At 44.5% G+C, this 20,205-nt stretch overlaps 1 protein-coding gene across 1 annotated transcript in view; it reads left to right on the plus strand.

The window, feature by feature from the left end:
• Nucleotides 1-13,286: 13,286 nt before the first annotated feature.
• The window catches only part of sync (syncoilin, intermediate filament protein), a 37,567-nt gene continuing 30,648 nt past the window's right edge, over nt 13,287-20,205 (plus strand). Inside the window, exons 1-2 of the mRNA XM_068011066.1 lie at nt 13,287-13,310; nt 13,516-14,295. Coding sequence (XP_067867167.1) covers nt 13,287-13,310; nt 13,516-14,295 — 804 coding nt within the window. The remainder of the gene's footprint in view (nt 13,311-13,515; nt 14,296-20,205) is intronic.

Genomic DNA, 20,205 nt, shown 5'->3' on the forward strand with positions numbered 1-20,205 from the left:
TTTCTCCGCTCCCCTTAATGCGCTACAGACTGGCAGGAGAGCGTTTATCCGAGTTGAAGCATCAGAAAAAATTTGGAGCGTATTAAGAGATCGCATAAGACAGTCTGGGAAAGACTTTAGTTCCAGTGATCATCTTTATTATAAGAGAAGGGCATAGGAAAGGAAAAGTTATCAGACATTGGGAAAATTTTAATAATACACCATGGGAATCAAATCATAAAAGCACATTGGTCGCGAGACCAGGGATGCGTTATGAGTTTTCGAACACCGAGAACATGGGAGAAGGTGATGATCGCGAGGCACCATCTACATCACATACCCATGCATTGTGCCTTTTTTTTTGAGCCAGAGGGGTGGGATCGGAGAGATCAAGAAATAGATACCAATACACGTACTGTTCAGAAAGAACAAAAATAAGCCATCTCATCCAGGGGTGAGTTGCCCAAAGTAGGTTCCCGCGTGGTGTACCGGCAGCAGGGTCCGATAACTGGATGGAGGCTACGATAGTTGGACGAGCAGGGAAGTCTACAGGAAAATACAAAAATTAGTTAAATGTCCAAGAAGAGGGACCAGAAGTGAAGGCCATGGATTGGCAAACAGGAGTTCAAGAACAGAGAACAAGAGAACGTAGCTCGAGTTTGGATACTGATTCAGGAGATGTGTCTGGGAGATCGCGTACAGTTGAAAGGATCTCTAGTAGATACTTTGAAAGGGGTAGTCCAGAGAGAGCTCAACCTGAGAGAGGCCGCAGGCTGACGAGGTGGTGGTGTAGCCTGGATAGTGGCGAGCCTTCTCTGGATAAGGTCCGAAGCAGATGTCCCCGCGATTGGGAAGCGTTCGTAGCCGCTAATAGGTTAGATAGGGCAATAAAAGAGCCTAAACTGAGAGTTAGACAGTTGGAGAGAATTTTGGGTATATTCAGAGGTTGTGGATAGGGGCCAACCTGCTCTATCACACAGATGGATTTGTACAGAAAAAGTCCTACCAGATGGGACCTATAAGGCTGAGGCTTGGTTGGTGGACAGAGGTTTTGAGGAGTGCTTGGGAGATAAAGATATCAGGGTAGACTCTCCCACAGCAGAAAATGTGATTTTTGAGTCTTTTTGGCTATTTTAGCAACTTATTCTTGGAGGTGCAAGTCCATAGATATCAAAGCGGCTTTCCTGCAGGGTGACCTGCTTCAGAGACAAGTGTTTCTCCAGCCTCCGAAGGAAGCATCAGATGTAGAAGGGAAGCTCTGGAAGTTGAATAAATGTGTATGAGTTGAATGATGCTTCCCGGGTATGGTATTTTTCGGTGAGGGCAAGTTCTGTTACAGTTGGTGTTCACAACTGAAGGCAGACCCTGCAATGTTTTATTGGCACTATAATGGAAAACCTTCAAGTATCTTTTTATGATGCATGTGGACGATTTTTTTGTGGGGTGGTACTAATAAGTTTGAAAAGAATGTTATTCATCAAATTATGGAGGAATTTAAAATTGGCAGTCAAGCTTCTGGAGCTTTTAAATATGTGGGTTTTATGTCAACATTCTTATTTGGAAAATGTCACTCCCATCACAATTGGTCGCACAAAATCAGGACAGAAAGATGCAGCTACGTCCAAGGATGAAATGGAACAGTTGAGTCTTGTCGGATAGCTCAATTGGTTAGCCTCACAGTCAAGACCAGATGCAAGTTTTAATGTGCTAGAACTTAGTCTTGGAATGAAGCATCTTAAAGTTGAAGACATCCGGAGGGCGAACAAAACATTTAAAAAAATACAAATAGAGAAGTGTATGCTGAAGTTCTCTGTTTTGGGTGATCTCAAAAATATGAAATTAATAATTTTTAGTGATGCCTCGCATGGAAACCTTGGTGATGGATTTTCCAGTGCAGGAGGGGTTGTGATATTCCTTGTGGGAGAGAATGGGAAAAGTTGCCCATTGGAATGGGAGGCCAAGAAAATAAGAGTGGTGAAGAGCACACTAGCCGCTGAAACTCTTGCACTCGTGGATGCTGTTGATATGGTGTTAACATTTCTTCCAAGATCTTGGAAGAAATGTTATATAAAAGAGAGTGTGAAAAGACAATACCAATTGAATGTGACATGGATAATCAATCTCTGTGGGATAATATACATTTGACAAAAAGCATAAATAAGAAAAGGATGAGGACAGACATCACCAGTTTGAAGCAAATGTTGGAAAGGAAGAAAATCTCGATGCTAAGATGAGTGGATTCCAGTCATCAACTCTCAGACTGTCTCACTAAGACAAATGCATGTACTGAAAAGTTGTTGACTGTTCTAGAAGGAGGATATCTCACTATGTAACTTTTGGAAATCTCAATTTTTTATATATTTATCTGTACATATGTTTTTTTTCTTAAAGGGAATCTGAAATTATTGACAATGCTGGTGCCTTTAATTAAACAGGACTCATTTCCATGTTAATAGAGAGCAGGTGATGCTCATAGTTTTTTGTATTTAAGGGCTGGGTTTTTGGCCAGTTGGGGAGTTCTCTCGGGACAGAGAGTTAGTGCAGAAGGAAAGAGTGGGAACTGATGTTTCGACTGAACTATGAATTGCCAGTAAAATAGTTGTGGATCAGAGACTGTCACTGGCTTCCTCATTTTGGTGACTGGACATCTGCCTGTTTAACATTCATGACACCTCCATACCCAACGGAATGAATGCGATTTTTTTTTTTAAAAAAAGGGACTAGATAGAGTGGGTACTGGAAAACACACATGCGTGTCTCTCTGTCTCTCTGTGTCTCTCTCTGTCTCTGTGTCTCTGTGTGTCTGTCTCTCTCTCCTTTTGCCAGCCTCATGCCTGCCTGTCCCTTTTTCGTTCTCAGTGGGGGTCCCTTACAGTTCAACAGCCCTCTGCTCGAGGGTCCTCCAAACACTGATACAGGACTTGGGGTGCAGATTTCACTGCAGGTTGGGGTTTCCCCTCAACCTGGCTCATGTGACAACTCCTACAGTACTCCACCACATCTTTGTGGAGATTAGGCCAGTCAAACTGCTGGCTTTTATGCAGGCTTTGGTTTTTCGTATACTGACAAAGAACAAAGAACAAAGAAAATTACAGCACAGGAACAGGCCCTTCGGCCCTCCAAGCCTGCGCAGATCCAGATCCTCTATCTAAACATGTCGCCTATTTTCTAAGGGTCTGTATCTCTTTGCTTCCTGCCCATTCATGTATCTGTCTAGATACATCTTAAAAGACGCTATCGTGTTCGCATCTACCACCTCCGCTGGCAACGCGTTCCAGGCACCCACCACCCTCTGCGTAAAGAACTTTCCACGCATATCCCCCCTAAACTTTTCCCCTCTCACTTTGAACTCGTGACCTCTAGTAATTGAATCCCCCACTCTGGGAAAAAGCTTCTTGCTATCCACCCTGTCTACACCTCTCATGATTTTGTACAGCTCAATCAGGTCCCCCCTCAACCTCCATCTTTCTAATGAAAATAATCCTAATCTACTCAACCTCTCTTCATAGCTAGCGCCCTCCATACCAGGCAACATCCTGGTGAACCTCCTCTGCACCCTCTCCAAAGCATCTACATCCTTTTGGTAATGTGGCGACCAGAACTGCACGCAGTATTCCAAATGTAGCCGAACCAAAGTCTTATACAACTGTAACATGACCTGCCAACCCTTGTACTCAATACCCCGTCCAATGAAGGAAAGCATGCCGTATGCCTTCTTGACCACTCTATTGACCTGCGTTGCCACCTTCAGGGAACAATGGACCTGAACACCCAAATCTCTCTGCACATCAATTTTCCCCAGGACTTTTCCATTTACTGTATAGTTCACTCTTGAATTGGATCTTCCAAAATGCATCACCTCGCATTTGCCCGGATTGAACTCCATCTGCCATTTCTCTGCCCAACTCTCCAATCTATTTATATTCTGCTGCATTATCTGACAGTCCCCTTCACTATCTGCTACTCCACCAATCTTAGTGTCGTCTGCAAACTTGCTAATCAGACCACCTATACTTTCCTCCAAATCATTTATGTATATCACAAACAACAGTGGTCCCAGCACGGATCCCTGTGGAACACCACTGGTCACACGTCTCCATTTTGAGAAACTCCCTTCCACTGCTACTCTCTGTCTCCTGTTGCCCAGCCAGTTCTTTATCCATCTAGCTAGTACACCTTGGACCCCATGCGACTTCACTTTCTCCATCAGCCTACCATGGGGAACCTTATCAAACGCCTTACTGAAGTCCATGTATATGACATCTTCCCTCATCAATCAACTTTGTCACTTCCTCAAAGAATTCTATTAAGTTGGTAAGACATGACCTTCCCTGCACAAAACCATGTTGCCTATCACTGATAAGCCCATTTTCTTCCAAATGGGAATAGATCCTATCCCTCAGTATCTTCTCCAGAAGCTTCCCTACCACTGACGTCAGGCTCACCGGTCTATAATTACCTGGATTTTCCCTGCTACCCTTCTTAAGCAAGGGGACAACATTAGCAATTCTCCAGTCCTCCGGGACCTCACCCGTGTTTAAGGATACTGCAAAGATATCTGTTAAGGCCCCAGCTATTTCCTCTCTCGCTTCCCTCAGTAACCTGGGATAGATCCCATCCGGCCCTGGGGACTTGTCCACTTTAATGCCTTTTAGAATACCCAACACTTCCTCCCTCCTTATGCCGACTTGACCTAGAGTAATCAAACATCTGTCCCTAACCTCAACATCCGTCATGTCCCCATCCTCGGTGAATACCGATGCAAAGTACTCGTTTAGAATCTCACCCATTTTCTCTGACTCCACGCATAACTTTCCCCCTTTGTCCTTGAGTGGGCCAATCCTTTCTCTAGCTACCCTCTTGCTCCTTATATATGAATAAAAGGCTTTGGGATTTTCCTTAACCCTGTTTGCTAAAGATATTTCATGACCCCTTTTAGCCCTCTTAATTCCTCGTTTCAGATTGGTCCTATATTCCCGATATTCTTTCAAAGCTTCGTCTTTCTTCAGCCTCCTAGACCTTATGTATGCTTCCTTTTTACTCTTAGCTAGTCTCACAATTTCACCTGTCATCCATGGTTCCCTAATCTTGCCATTTCTATCCCTCATTTTCACAGGAACATGTCTTTCCTGCACGCTAATCAACCTCTCTTTAAAAGTCTCCCACATATCAAATGTGGATTTACCTTCAAACAGCTGCTCCCAATCTACATTCCCCAGCTTCTGCCGAATTTTGGTATAGTTGGCCTTCCCCCAGTTTAGCACTCTTCCTTTGGGACCACTCTCGTCTTTGTCCATGAGTATTCTAAAACTTACGGAATTGTGATCACTATTCCCAAAGTAGTCCCCTACTGAAACTTCAACCACCTGGCCGGGCTCATTCCCCAACACCAGGTCCAGTATGGCCCCTTCCCGAGTTGGACTATTTACATACTGCTCTAGAAAACCCTCCTGGATGCTCCTTACAAATTCTGCTCCATCGAGACCTCCAACACTAAGTGAATCCCAGTCAATGTTGGGAAAATTAAAATCTCCTATCACCACCACCCTGTTGCTCCTACATCTTTCCATAATCTGTTTACATATTTGTACCTCTATCTCACACTCGCTGTTGGGAGGCCTGTAGTACAGCCCCAACATTGTTACCGCACCCTTCCTATTTCTGAGTTCTGCCCATATTGCCTCACTGCTCGAGTCCTCCATAGTGCCTTCCTTCAGCACAGCTGTGATATCCTCTTTGACCAGTACTGCAACTCCTCCACACCTTTTACATCCCTCTCTATCCCGCCGGAAGCATTGATATCCTGGGATATTTAGTTGCCAGTCATGCCCTTCCCTCAACCAATTCTCAGTAATAGCAATAACATCATACTCCCAGGTACTAATCCAGGCCCTAAGTTCATCTGCCTTACCTACTCCACTTCTTGCATTAAAACAAATGCACCTCAGACCACCAGTCCCTTTGCGTTCATCATCTGCTCCCTGTCTACTCTTTCCCTTAGTCACGCTGACTTCATTATCTAGTTCCTTACAGGCTTTAGTTACTACCTCCTTACTGTCCACTGACCTCATTTGGTTCCCATCCCCCTGTCACATTAGTTTAAACCCTCCCCAACAGCGTTAGCGAAAGCATCCCCAAGGACATTGGTTCCAGTCCGGCCCAGGTGTAGACCGTCCAATTTGTAATAGTCCCACCTCCCCCAGAACCGGTCCCAATGTCCCAAAAATCTGAACCCCTCCCTCCTGCACCATCTCTCAAGCCACGCATTCATCCTGACTATTCTTTCATTTCTACTCTGACTATCACGTGGCACTGGTAGCAATCCTGAGATTACTACCTCTGAGGTCCTACTTTTTAACTTGGCTCCTAACTCCCTAAATTCTGCTTGTAGGACCTCATCCCGCTTTTTACCTATATCATTGGTGCCTATGTGCACAATGACAACTGGCTGTTCACCCTCCCCTTTCAGAATGTTCTGCAGCCGATCTGAGACATCCCTGACCCGTGCACCTGGGAGGCAACATACCATTCGGGAGTCTCGTTTTCGACCACAGAACCGCCTATCTACTCCCCTTACAATCGAATCCCCTATGACTATAGCCCTTCCACTCTTTTTCCCGCCCTTCTGAACAGCAGAGCCAGCCACGGTGCCATGAACCTGGCTACTGCTGCCTTCCCCTGGTGAGCCATCTCCCTCAACAGTATCCAAAACAGTATACCTGTTTTGGAGGGAGATGACCTCAGGGGACACCTGCTCTGCCTTCCTGCTCTTTCTCTGCCTTTTGGTCACCCATTTCCTTTCTCCCTCAGCAATCCTAATCTGCGGTGTGACCAATTCGCTGAACGTGCTATCCATGACCTCCTCAGCATCGCGGATGCTCCAAAGTGAGTCCACCCGCAGCTCCAGAGCCGTCATGCGGTCTAACAAGAGCTGCAGCTGGACACACTTCCTGCACGTGAAGGTGTCAGGGACATCAGCCGTGTCCCTGAGCTCCCACATTGAGCAAAAGGAGCATAACACGATTCTGAGATCTCCTGCCATTTTTAATCTTAAGCTTAACTTAGTCTTAACTTAGATAAATGAAAAAGGAACGAAAAGTTTTTACCAATCACACGAAAAAAAAATAAATAGAAAAAGCCTTACCTTATCTACACACCACCGAGTCCTTTTTTTTTGGTTAGAGGAGGAGGGCGGGTGGGAGACACTACAGGTGTAGTGTCTCGGGTTCAGCCGCTGCCCAAATATATAGGACTTACTTACCCAGCTGCCACCTCGCTCTCCCTGTCGCCGCTGCAAAAAGGACATGTACAGCCTCTGTAATCTCATGGGTCATTCTTAATATTTCTCTCCGGTACTTCTGCGGCACTACTAACTGGTGAACCACTGTCCACTCCTTGCTCCCAGGTCTGTCAGGAGAACTCCATTACCTCATTTAAATAGTAGCAGTCAGGGACTCCCTCAGCTTCACTTTCAGTCTGGGCAGCCTGTGCTAACTCTGTCAATACTGGGTCAGCTCGCAGAGCCTCAGCTCGGGAAAATCCATTTATCTCATTCTCTGGGTCTTCTAACTTTCCAAAGAAAGTCTCGGACAGGCAGACCTCATGGTCATCTGCCTGCAGCGCCAATTCAGTCTCCTCTGGGGGAGCTGGTTTGATCATGGCCCGATTCACTACACATTCAGGGACACTGCAGGGGACCGTCTCCTGCCACTGCCCTGTCTCTCTGACCTCTTGCGGTCTTTCTTTCACTACTGGGGGGGCAACCACCTTCACCCCCACCAGATCATTACCTAGGAGCAGGTCAACCACGTCCACAGGCAAACGAGGGACAATCCCTCCGGTCACTGGTCCCAAAACTAGGTCACACTCCAGATGCACCCGGTGTAAAGGTACAGGTATACACTGCCCTCCAATACCATTCACCACCATTCTGGTGTTCACTGCACTCTCTGGGGGAAAGGTCAGGCCTTTTCCCAGTAAAAGGGATCTAGTGGCCCCTGTGTCCCTGAGAATTACTATGGGCTTGCTTGTTCCACTCAAGGGGTATGGGGTTACTTTTCTTTCAAACACAAAACCCTGATAACCTTCATGAATCCTATTAAAGTTTCCTGCGCTTGCAGCCGTAAGCTTCCTGGGTCTCACTCTTACTGCAGTTAAAGCCACCGCTTGTTCTGCTGTGCTTTCCATCAGGTTCCCGTCTTCACTGAGCTGATGTGCCCTGATTAACCCTACAGGTTTTCCCTTTTAGTTTCCAGCAGTCAGCTCTTAGATGTCCTGCTTTATTACAATGGAAGCACACAGGTCTCCGGGTCTCACTCCTACTTACAGCACCTTCCTTTTTGGCTGGAGGAGGATCCCCTGTGTCTCCTGCTTTTCCTTCTCTCCCAGGACTGCCTGGGCTTCTATCACCTTCCCACCCGTTGACCTTTTCAGATTTGTGGGGGTGACTAGGAAAGGTTTTCCCCTGGGAAACCGATTTGTAAATGAGAGCAAACTCATCAGTCAGCACTGCGGCTTGCCGGGCTCTGTGCACCTTCTGTTCCTCTACCTGTGTCTTTATGGAGAGTGGGAGAGAGTTTTTAAATTCCTCCGAGCAAAATTACCTCTGCGATTTTTTTTTTTCATGGCCGAGCTGTACTTTAAGAGCCCTCAGCCACTGGCCAAAAGCCAACTGCTTATTTCTCTCAAACTCCAGATAAGTTTGATCAGCTTGCTTCTTGAGGGTTCTAGACTTTTGGCGATAGGCTTCAGGGACTAATTAATATGCCCTGAGGATAGCATTTTTTGTCAGTTCATAACTGGATGAACTCTCATCTGGCAACCTGGAATAAACCTCATGGGCTTTTCTGGTTCGCTTACTTTGTAGCAGGAGAGTCCAAGCCTCAGCTGGCCACTTTAACTGCCTTGCCAGTTTTTCAAAAGACACAAAGAAGGCTTCCACATCTTCCTCATTGAATTTTGGGATCAATTGGGAAGGTTTTAACAATTCTGTACCCAGACCTGAATTACGATCCTCCATATTGGCCATGCTTTCATTGGAGTCTCTCTCTGTCTCTCTGTCTCCTAATTCAAGTTTCCTCTGTTCCAATTGTAGCTTTGCTAGCAATACTTTGTCTGCGTCTACTTCTAACTCTGTTTCTGCTTCTTCAGATTCAAGGGAAAAAATGGTTGGCCACTAGGAGTTCAGACTTCCTAGCCTTGCCATGTACAGTGATCCCACACTGCTCAGCAATTTTCTTCAACTCCTCCATAGACAGTGCTTTTAACTTATCCCAGGTTACTTCACCCTGGTTTGGGGAGTTACTGGCTTCAGTCGCAGACATGTTGGTATTCTCGTACAAACAACCACAAAAAACCTGTATTGAAAAAACACATGCAGACAGACACAGGAAAAAGTAGAAAGAATAAAGGGGAAATGTTTGAAGCGATGGCTGGGTTTCTATTCACGGTCCTTAGAGTTCAATGTAGGGTCTTTGGTTGCCTGTAACTCATGCTGTTTCATTGGGGCCCAGTGCACGCTTTAAAACCTGTTTCGATCTAGGAGTCTTTTCTGTCTTGAGGTTTAAGTGACTTCACTGGTTCTGGAGATTATTGAAAGAGAGAGAGAGCCAACAGGAAAGAGGCTGTTGTTCCAAATTCAGTTGCAATCTGCAGTCTGACCCAAGCTGTCCTGTGAGCAGTTCAAAACCAGACCTGGGCCAGCAGGTCAGTGTCAGTGGGGGGGGAGCACTTAGGGAATAGTGACCATAACTCTAAGATTTAAGGTAGTTATGGAAAAGGACAAAGATGGACTGGAAATAAAGGTCCTGAATTGGGGGAAGGCCGATTTCAGTATGATGAAACCGGATCTGAAAAGTGGACTGTGAGCAGCGACTTGTAGGAAAGTCTACATCAGACCAGTGGGAGTCATTCAAAAAGGAAATAGTGAGAGTTCAGGGCCAGCATGTTCACGGAAAGGTGAAGGGTAGGACCAACAAGTCCAAGGAACCCTGGATGTCCAGGGATAGAGGATTGGATAAGGGGAGGGGGGGGGAGGTGGGGGGGAAAGGAGGCTTATGGCAGATTCGGAGTGCTGTAAACAACGGAGGCCCTAGAGGAGTATAGAAAGTGTAGGGGGTACTTAAAGAAATTAGGAGAGCGAAGAGGGGACATGAAAAAACGCTGGCGGGCAAGATAAAGGAAAATCCCAAGGTGTTTTATAAGTATATTAAGGGCAAGAGGATAACCAGGGAAAGAGTAGGGTCCATTAGGGACCAAAATGGCAATGTGTGTGTGGAGCCAGAGGGCATAGGTGAGGTTTTAAATGATTATTTTTCATCGAAGTTCACTATGGAGAAGGACGATGTAGGTGTAGAGATCAGGGAGGGGGATTGTGATATACTTGAACATATCAGTATTGAAAGGGAAGAGGTTTTAGCGGGCTTAAATGTGGATAAATCCCAGGCCCAGATGAGATGTATCCCAGGCTGTTATGTGAGGCAAGGGAGGAGATAGTAGGGGCTCTGACACAAATTTTCAAATCCTCTCTGGCCACAGGAAGGGTACCAGAGAACTGAAGGACAGTGAATGTGGTACCATTATTCAAGAAGGGTAGTAGGGATAAACCAGATAATTACAGGCCGGTGAGTCTAACATCTGTGGTAGGGAAACTATTGGAAAGAATTCTGAGGGACAGGATTAATCTCCAGTTGGAGAGGCAGGGATTAATCAGGAATAGTCAGCATGGCTTTGTCAGGGGGAGATCGTGTTTAACAAATTTGATTGAATTTTTCGAGGAGGTGACTAGATGTGTAGATGAGGGTAAAGCAGTTGATGTAGTCTACATGGACTTCAGTAAGGCATTTGATAAGGTCCTACATGGGAGATTTCTTAAGAAGATAAGAGTCCATGGGATCCAGGGCAATTTGGCAAATTGGATCCAAAATTGGCTTAGTGGCAGGAGGCAGAGGGTGATGGTCGAGGGTTGTTTTTGCGAGTGGAAGCCTGTGACCAGTGGTGTACCACAGGGATTGGTGCTGGGACCCTTGCTGTTTGTAGTGTACATTAATGATATAAACATGAATATAGGAGGTATGATCAGTAAGTTTGCAGATGACACGGAAATTGGTGGTGTCGTAAATAGTGAGGAGGAAAGCCTTTGATTACTGAACAATATAGATGGGCTGGTAAGATGGGCAGAGCAGTGGCAAATGGAATTTCATCCTGAGAAGTGTGAGGTAATGCATTTTGGGAGGACTAAAAAGGCAAGGGAATATACAATGGATGATAGGACCCTAGGAAGTACAGAGGGTCAGAGGGACTTTGGTGTACTTGTACTGAAGGCAGCAGCACAGGTAGATAAGGTGATTAGGAAGGCATATGGGATACTTGCCTTTATTAGCTGAGGCATAGAATATAAGAGCAGGGAGGTTATGATGGAGCTGGATAAAATGCTAGTTAGGCCACAGCTGGAGTACTGTGTACAGTTCTGGTCACCACACTATAGGAAGGATGTGATTGCACTGGAGAGGGTGCAGAGGCGATTCTCCAGGATGTTGCCTGGGCTGCAGCATTTCAGCTATGAAGAGAGATTGGATAGGCTAGGGTTGTTTTCCTTAGAGCAGAGAAGGCTGAGGGGTGACCTGATTGAGGTATACAAAATTGAGGGCCATTGATAGGGTAGATAGGAAGAAACTTTTTCCCTTAGCAGATGTGTCAATAACCAGGGGCATAGATTTAAGGTAAGGGGCAGGAGGTTTTGAGGGGATTTGAGGAAAAATCTTTTTACTCCGAGGGTGATTGGAATCTGGAACACACTGCCTGAAGGGGTGGTGGAGACAGGAACCCTCAAGATTTAAGAAGAATTTAGATGAACACTTGAAACGCCATAGCATACAAGGCTACAAGCCAATTGCTGGAAAATGGGATTAGAATAGATAGGTGCTTGATGGTCAGCATGGACACAATGGGCCGAAGAGCAATATAGCACAGAAACAGGCCCTATGACTCGATAGCAGGTTCATCATGTGACTCTCTTTTTTTAACAAACTCCTGCGTTTGTGGATTCCAAAGCTCTGTGGGCAGGGGGAGGGAGTGGGGGGTGGGTGGGGGGTGGGGTGTAGTGATGTCTCTTACACTGACAAGATGTGGATCACCATTGCCCAGACCAATCTCTGTTAATTGAATCTGTGAGCATTCCCATTGTCTTTTCAAGCACTGTTTCTTAGTATGCAAATACTTTACAGCCACTGCTGATCTCTTTAAACAAGTCATCTCTTCTCTCCAGGAACAGTTCAAAATTAATGTTCATGTGACAAAATTAATATGCCTCATTCTTGGGGTCTTCATGACTCTGTATTAATGCATGAATGTCATTCCAAGGGAACCATTTACTTGAAGTCACTCTTCAGACTTATCATGTGTGGTTTACTTGTTTGTGGGATGTTACCAAATGTTGAAAGTCAATTGTGTCTGCTTGATGTCAGCTTTCACTAATTTTTCAGGAGACAAATATCATTGTTGGCAAAGAGCCTCAGCAGTGAACATCAGGAGACAATTTCAACTTGGGGAGAGGGGGCATCACATCTCAATCTTTCCCTTTTGGCATCCAAATACTTTGAAAGAAATCCTGTCATCGCCCTAGATCAGGGCCACTGAGGACAATTGTCCAGACAAGAAATTGAACCTTAAAGCTCTCTGGTTACATTGCTCAGATCCACACGGGTCACTGAATTCACCACCTGAGCCTTCAGCCAATCAAAAATCTTTAGACTTTAGTCACTTTCTCACCCAAATTATTCTTTTCTCCAAAGATTGGATAATGTTTAAATTAGATGATCTAATAAATGAGAACATTTAATTTCAATTAAAAGGTCCCAATTTGAAAGTTTCAACCAAATTACATTTAAAAATATACTCCAACTTCATAAACAATAATCAAGACAAATGTATATAAACTTGCAACAATTCACTATCAGCCATTATGACAATATCAGTATCACCTAAATGTGGATGTAATGCAAAATCAAATGACAATTTCCCCACCAGTCATAATGCCATCTTTCCTTCCTGATTCTGCCTGGCAATGATTGTGAGTTATATAACAAGAATCACAGCAGCAACTATAATAACTTGCATTTATATCGTGTCTTTAGTGTAGAAACACATGCTAAGGCCATCCCAAAAACAGATAAAAATTGACACTGAGGAGATTTTAGGAAGGGTGACTAAAAACTTCATCAAACAGATGGGCTTTAAGGTGAATGTTCAAGCAGGAGTGGGATGTGGAGGGCTTTTGTCCAAAGGCCTCAGACTGGTGAATTTACTCGATGGAAGGCAAGTCCACTCGCCTGGTGAGGACCTGAGATTTTGCTATTGTAAAGGTGCTATATAAATGCAAGTTCTTGTTGTATGTAATGATAATTGTACTTGTATACATAAACAATCATAACAAACTGGATAATGTTTTAATGGATGTTTTTATTAAGTGATTACTACTTTAGTAACTGTATAAACTCTGGTCAACATAAGTTAATTATTTCATCTCTCTCATCACAGGATGCAATGAGTGAGTTCCAAGAGGACCCTCCCATAGAGATCATTAGGACTGTTGATTCATTGCAAGCAGTAGGAAAACACTTCCAGGAATGCATACGGAGTGTGGAAGTGCTCCTGGAAGCAAGGGAGAATCTTATCAAAGAATTAATCTTCATGAAGGAACCAATGCATAAAGAAATTGGTGGGCTGAGGGCAGAACTTTTGCAGCTTTATCAAACTAAATCAAAGACAGAAATTGAATGTGATAACTTCAAGGAAGAAATAATATGCACAAAAAAAAAACTCTTTGAGATCACTAAAGCCCAAATAACTTATAAATATAAACTGCACGTCAATAAACAAGACCTTCCCCAAATTGCATTACAACAGGAAGCACTAGAATCCAAAGCACAAGTACTTTCTGATGAACTGGCTGTACTTAAAACTCACTGTCACAAACAGATAAACCAAATGATCCATCAGCTGGAAAATATTAGTAATACGAAGAATATTCTGTCCCCAGCAAAGAGTCATCAAACCAATGTAGAATTTCAAAGCTTTTTAGGAGAGCAATGGCAATGGTTGGAGAGATACTATGAACCTAAACTGGGAAAGCTCATGAAATGGAATAAGATCAGGGCTGAATCACTGCATGGCACACAGCAGGAAATCGAATGTTTCATGAAACAAATGCAACCACTGCGGGAGCAGATGACCAAACTAAATATCCAAAGACAGTGCCTTGAACAACAGCTAAAATTTATGCAGAGAAAATGGGCTGAGGACATTCTGCAGTATCAGGTAAAGAGACAGAATATTTTGATGCTAGTACTAATAGAAAGCTAATCAAAATATTCCACAAGTATTCTCAATTTAATTTAATTTCTGTTTATCTTTCTCATTTTAATACTTAAATCAGATCTGTAGATTGTAAATACAAATTTGTTCTTATTTTAATTTATTTCCATTTACTCTTCGCTGTTTTCTCAATTTCTATTTACATTTTTACAGACAAAAAGAAAAAATGCATATCCTGAAATTCTGAAATAAAAACATAAAATGGTAAAAACACACAGCAGGTCAGTGAGCATCTGGAACGACAGGTTAACATTTTGGGCTAGGCCCCTTTGTAATAAATCAGTCTTGTGAAGGGTCTGCACTCAAAGCAATGAACAAAGAACAAAGAAAATTACAGCACAGGAACAGGCCCTTCGGCCCTCCAAGCCTGCGCAGATCCAGATCCTCTATCTAAACCTGTCGCCTATTTTCTAAGGGTCTGTATCTCTTTGCTTCCTGCCCATTCATGTATCTGTCTAGATACATCTTAAAAGACGCTATCGTGCCCGCGTCTACCACCTCTGCTGGCAACGCGTTCCAGGCACCCACCACCCTCTGCGTAAAGAACTTTCCACGCATATCCCCCCTAAACTTTTCCCCTTTCACTTTGAACTCGTGACCCCTAGTAATTGAATCCCCCACTCTGGGGAAAAAGCTTCTTGCTATCCACCCTGTCTATACCTCTCATGATTTTGTACACCTCAATCAGGTCCCCCCTCAACCTCCGTCTTTCTAATGAAAATAATCCTAATCTACTCAACCTCTCTTCATAGCTAGCGCCCTCCATACCAGGCAACATCCTGGTGAACCTCCTCTGCACCCTCTCCAAAGCATCTACATCCTTTTGGTAATGTGGCGACCAGAACTGCACGCAGTATTCCAAATGTGGCCGAACCAAAGTCTTATACAACTGTAACATGACCTGCCAACTCTTGTACTCAAATACCCCATCCGATGAAGGAAAGCATGCCGGATGCCTTCTTGACCACTCTATTGACCTGCGTTGCCACCTTCAGGGAACAATGGACCTGAACACCCAAATCTCTCTGTACATCAATTTTCCCCAGGACTTTTCCATTTATTGTATAGTTCACTCTTGAATTGGATCTTCCAAAATGCATCACCTCGCATTTGCCCTGATTGAACTCCATCTGCCATTTCTCTGCCCAACTCTCCAATCTATCTATATTCTGCTGTATTCTCTGACAGTCCCCTTCACTATCTGCTACTCCACCAATCTTAGTGTCGTCTGCAAACTTGCTAATCAGACCACCTATACTTTCCTGCAAATCATTTATGTATATCACAAACAACAGTGGTCCCAGCACGGATCCCTGTGGAACACTAAAATAAAAGCAAAATACTGCGGATGCTGGAAATCTGAAACAAAAACAAGAAATACTGGAATCACTCAGCAGGTCTGGCAGCATCTGTGGAAAGAGAAGCAGAGTTAACGTTTCGGGTCAGTGACCCTTCTTCGGAACTGGATGCTGCCAGACCTGCTGAGTGATTCCAGCATTTCTTGCTTTTGTCCCTGTGGAACACCACTGGTCACACGTCTCCATTTTGAGAAACTCCCTTCCACTGCTACTCTCTGTCTCCTGTTGCCCAGCCAGTTCTTTATCCATCTAGCTAGTACACCCTGGACCCCATGCGACTTCACTTTCTCCATCAACCTACCATGGGGAACCTTATTAAACGCCTTACTGAAGTTCATGTATATGACATCTACAGCCCTTCCCTCATCAATCAACTTTGTCACTTCCTCAAAGAATTCTATTAAGTTGGTAAGACATCACTTTCCCTGCACAAAACCATGTTGCCTATCACTGATAAGCCCATTTTCTTCCAAATGGGAATAGATCCTATCCCTCAGTATCTTCTCCAGCAGCTTCCCGACCACTGACGTCAGGCTCACCGGTCTATAATTACCTGGATTATCCCTGCTACCCTTCTTCAACAAGGGGACAACATTAGCAACTCTCCATCCTCCGGGACCTCACCCGTGTTTAAGGATGCTGCAAAGATATCTGTTAAGGCCCCAGCTATTTCCTCTCTTGCTTCCCTCAGTAACCTGGGATAGATCCCATCCGGACCTGGGGACTCATCCACCTTAATGCCTTTTAGAATACCCAACACTTCCTCCCTCATTATGCCGACTTGACCTAGAGTAATCAAACATCTATCCCTAACCTCAACATCCGTCATGTCCCTCTCCTCGGTGAATACCGATGCAAAGTACTCGTTTAGAATCTCACCCATTTTCTCTGACTCCACGCATAATTTTCCTCCTTTGTCCTTGAGTGGGCCAATCCTTTCTCCAGTTACCCTCTTGCTCCTTATATATGAATAAAAGGCTTTGGGATTTTCCTTAACCCTGTTTGCTAAAGATATTTCATGACCCCTTTTAGCCCTCTTAATTCCTCGTTTCAGATTGGTCCTACATTCCCGATATTCTTCCAAAGCTTCGTCTTTCTTCAGCCGCCTAGACCTTATGTATGCTTCCTTTTTACTCTTAGCTAGTCTCACAATTTCACCTGTCATCCATGGTTCCCTAATCTTGCCATTTCTACCCCTCATTTTCACAGGAACATGTCTCTCCTGCACGTTAATCAACCTCTCTTTAAAAGCCTCCCACATATCAAATGTGGATTTACCTTCAAACAGCTGCTCCCAATCTACATTCCCCAGCTCCTGCCGAATTTTGGTATAGTTGGCCTTCCCCCAATTTAGCACTCTTCCTTTCGGACCACTCTCGTCTTTGTCCATAAGTATTCTAAAACTTACGGAATTGTGATCACTATTCCCAAAGTAGTCCCCTACTGAAACTTCAACCACCTGGCCGGGCTCATTCCCCAACACCAGGTCCAGTATGGCCCCTTCCCGAGTTGGACTATTTACATACTGCTCTAGAAAACCCTCCTGGATGCTCCTTACAAATTCTGCTCCATCTAGACCTCTAACACTAAGTGAATCCCAGTCAATGTTGGGAAAATTAAAATCTCCTATCACCACCACCCTGTTGCTCCTACATCTTTCCATAATCTGTTTACATATTTGTACCTCTATCTCACGCTCGCTGTTGGGAGGCCTGTAGTACAGCCCCAACATTGTTACCGCACCCTTCCTATTTCTGAGTTCTGCCCATATTGCCTCACTGCTCGAGTCCTCCATAGTGCCCTCCTTCAGCACAGCTGTGATATCCTCTTTGACCAGTAATGCAACTCCTCCACCCCTTTTACCTCCCTCTCTATCCCGCCCGAAGCATCGATATCCTGGGATATTTAGTTGCCAATCGTGCCCTTCCTTCAACCAAGTCTCAGTAATAGCAATAACATCATACTCCCAGGTACTAATCCAAGCTCTAAGTTCATCTGTCTTACCTACTACACTTCTTGCATTAAAACAAATGCACCTCAGACCACCAGTCCCTTTGCGTTCATCATCTGCTCCCTGCCTGCTCTTCCCCTTAGTCACGCTGACTTCATTATCTAGTTCCTTACAGGCTTTAGTTACTACCTCCTTACTGTCCACTGACCTCCTCATTTGGTTCCCATCCCCCTGCCACCATAGTTTAAACCCTCCCCAACAGCGTTAGCAAAAGCACCCCCAAGGACATTGGTTCCAGTCCGGCCCAGGTGTAAACCGTCCAATTTGGAATAGTCCCACCTCCCCCAGAACAGGACCCAATGTCCCAAAAATCTGATCCCCTCCCTCCTGCACCATCTCTCAAGCCACGCATTCACCCTGACTATTCTTTCATTTCTACTCTGACTATCACGTGGCACTGGTAGCAATCCTGAAATTACTACCTCTGAGGTCCTACTTTTTAACTTGGCTCCTAACTCCCTAAATTCTGCTTGTAGGACCTCATCCCGCTTTTTACCTATATCATTGGTGCCTATGTGCACAACGACAACTGGCTGTTCACCCTCCCCCTTCAGAATGTTCTGCAGCTGATCTGAGACATCCCTGACACGTGCACCTGGGAGGCAACATACCATTCGGGAGTCTCGTTTTCGACCACAGAACCGCCTATCTACTCCCCTTACAATCGAATCCCCTATGACTATAGCCCTTCCACTCTTTTTCCCGCCCTTCTGAACAGCAGAGCCAGCCACGGTGCCATGAACCTGGCTACTGCTGCCTTCCCCTGGTGAGCCATCTCCCCCAACAGTATCCAAAACGGTATACCTGTTGTGGAGGGAGATGACCGCAGGGGACACCTGCGCTGCCTTCCTGCTCTTTCTCTGCCTTTTGGTCACCCATTTCCTTTCTCCCTCAGCAATCCTAATCTGCGGTGTGACCAATTCGCTAAACGTGCTATCCACGACCTCCTCAGCATCGTGGATGCTCCAAAGTGAGTCCATCCGCAGCTCCAGAGCCGTCATGCGGTCTAACAAGAGCTGCAGCTGGACACACTTCCTGCACGTGAAGGTGTCAGGGACATCAGCCATGTCCCTGAGCTCCCACATTGAGCAAAAGGAGCATAACACGGGTCTGAGATCTCCTGCCATTTTTAATCTTAAGCTTAACTTAGTCTTAACTTAGATAAATGAAAAAGGAACGAAATGTTTTTACCAATCACACGGGGAAAAAAAGAAATAGAAAAAGCCTTACCTTATCTACACACCACCGAGTCCTTTTTTTTTGGTTAGAGGAGGAGGGTGGGTGGGAGACACTACAGGTGTCGTGTCTCGGGTTCAGCCGCTGCCCAAATATATAGGACTTACTTACCCAGCTGCCACCTCGCTCTCCCTGTCGCTGCTGCAAAAAGAAACTTACAATGCTTATAGTGTTGCTGTGTCCTTTCAGCATTTTCTGTTTTAATATTTACTTTTTCATTTGTATTTGTAAATTTATTTATGGATTTTTGAACAAAAGGACATTAAATACAGAAGCAAGTAATAAAAACAAAAAATGCTGGAAATACTCAGCAGGTCAGGCAGCAGCTGTTTTTGTTTCAGATTTCCAGCATCCATAATAGTTTGGTTTAGTGTTGTAGCAAGGAAGTGTTGTAGGACGATCTTAAGAGCGGGCCACCTGAAGGAGCTATAAGTGAAGATCACTGGAGGAAGTGATGTCATGTCACACATGACCAGTTACTTGTGGGTGGAGCCCGACAGAGTGAGGCATATTTAGATGTAGCTCATGCAGTAAATGTTCATTATTTATTTATATATATATATATATAAACCCATATTTTCTTTGGCTATGACTTGTGGACCTGTGAGTCTTACAATAGATCACACACCAAAGGAGCAAGTAATATTACATGGTGGCAACAGTGGGATATATTTTTTTCCGAAGGCACCAAATATTACATCGTCGCAGCATTTGATTTTTTCTGAAGAACACACTAAGAACAAAGAACAGCCGTATGCCTGCCTGGAGTAGCTGAAGATCCAGCAGGAGATCCCATAATACTGCAGTGAGCTAGACTACAGACAGGATCCAGAGAGGTGCTGATACTCTGAGTACAGTAGGAAATTTACGAGGAGATTGGACCTTTCACCTAATCTGGTAGTGGGTCAAAAACTTTGAAAAGCTGTAGCTGAAGCCATTACTATTTTAGCTACGACTTTTTTGCTTTGTGGATGGGGTCTAAGCCAAAAAGAATGGTGAAAACCCAACAGCCATTGGAGGTCCAGCACAATGAGAAAGGCTAGTTGTGGAAGCTGCTGGTACTGCAAGCTCCTGCGCTCTTAAACGCTGTTGTATTTTAAAAAACAACTCGCTGTTCGAATAAAATCGAACAGCTGTATCAACAAAAAGCTGATCTCACCATTCAACAAAAACAACAAAAGCTGTAGTCTCTCGCACTTAAAAGAGCCAGGTTTACAAAAAAAAACTTTCTTAAAAAGGAAACTAAAA

Source organism: Heterodontus francisci, chromosome 31, assembly GCF_036365525.1.
Source record: "Heterodontus francisci isolate sHetFra1 chromosome 31, sHetFra1.hap1, whole genome shotgun sequence".
In the NCBI taxonomy this organism is placed as follows: domain Eukaryota; kingdom Metazoa; phylum Chordata; class Chondrichthyes; order Heterodontiformes; family Heterodontidae; genus Heterodontus; species Heterodontus francisci.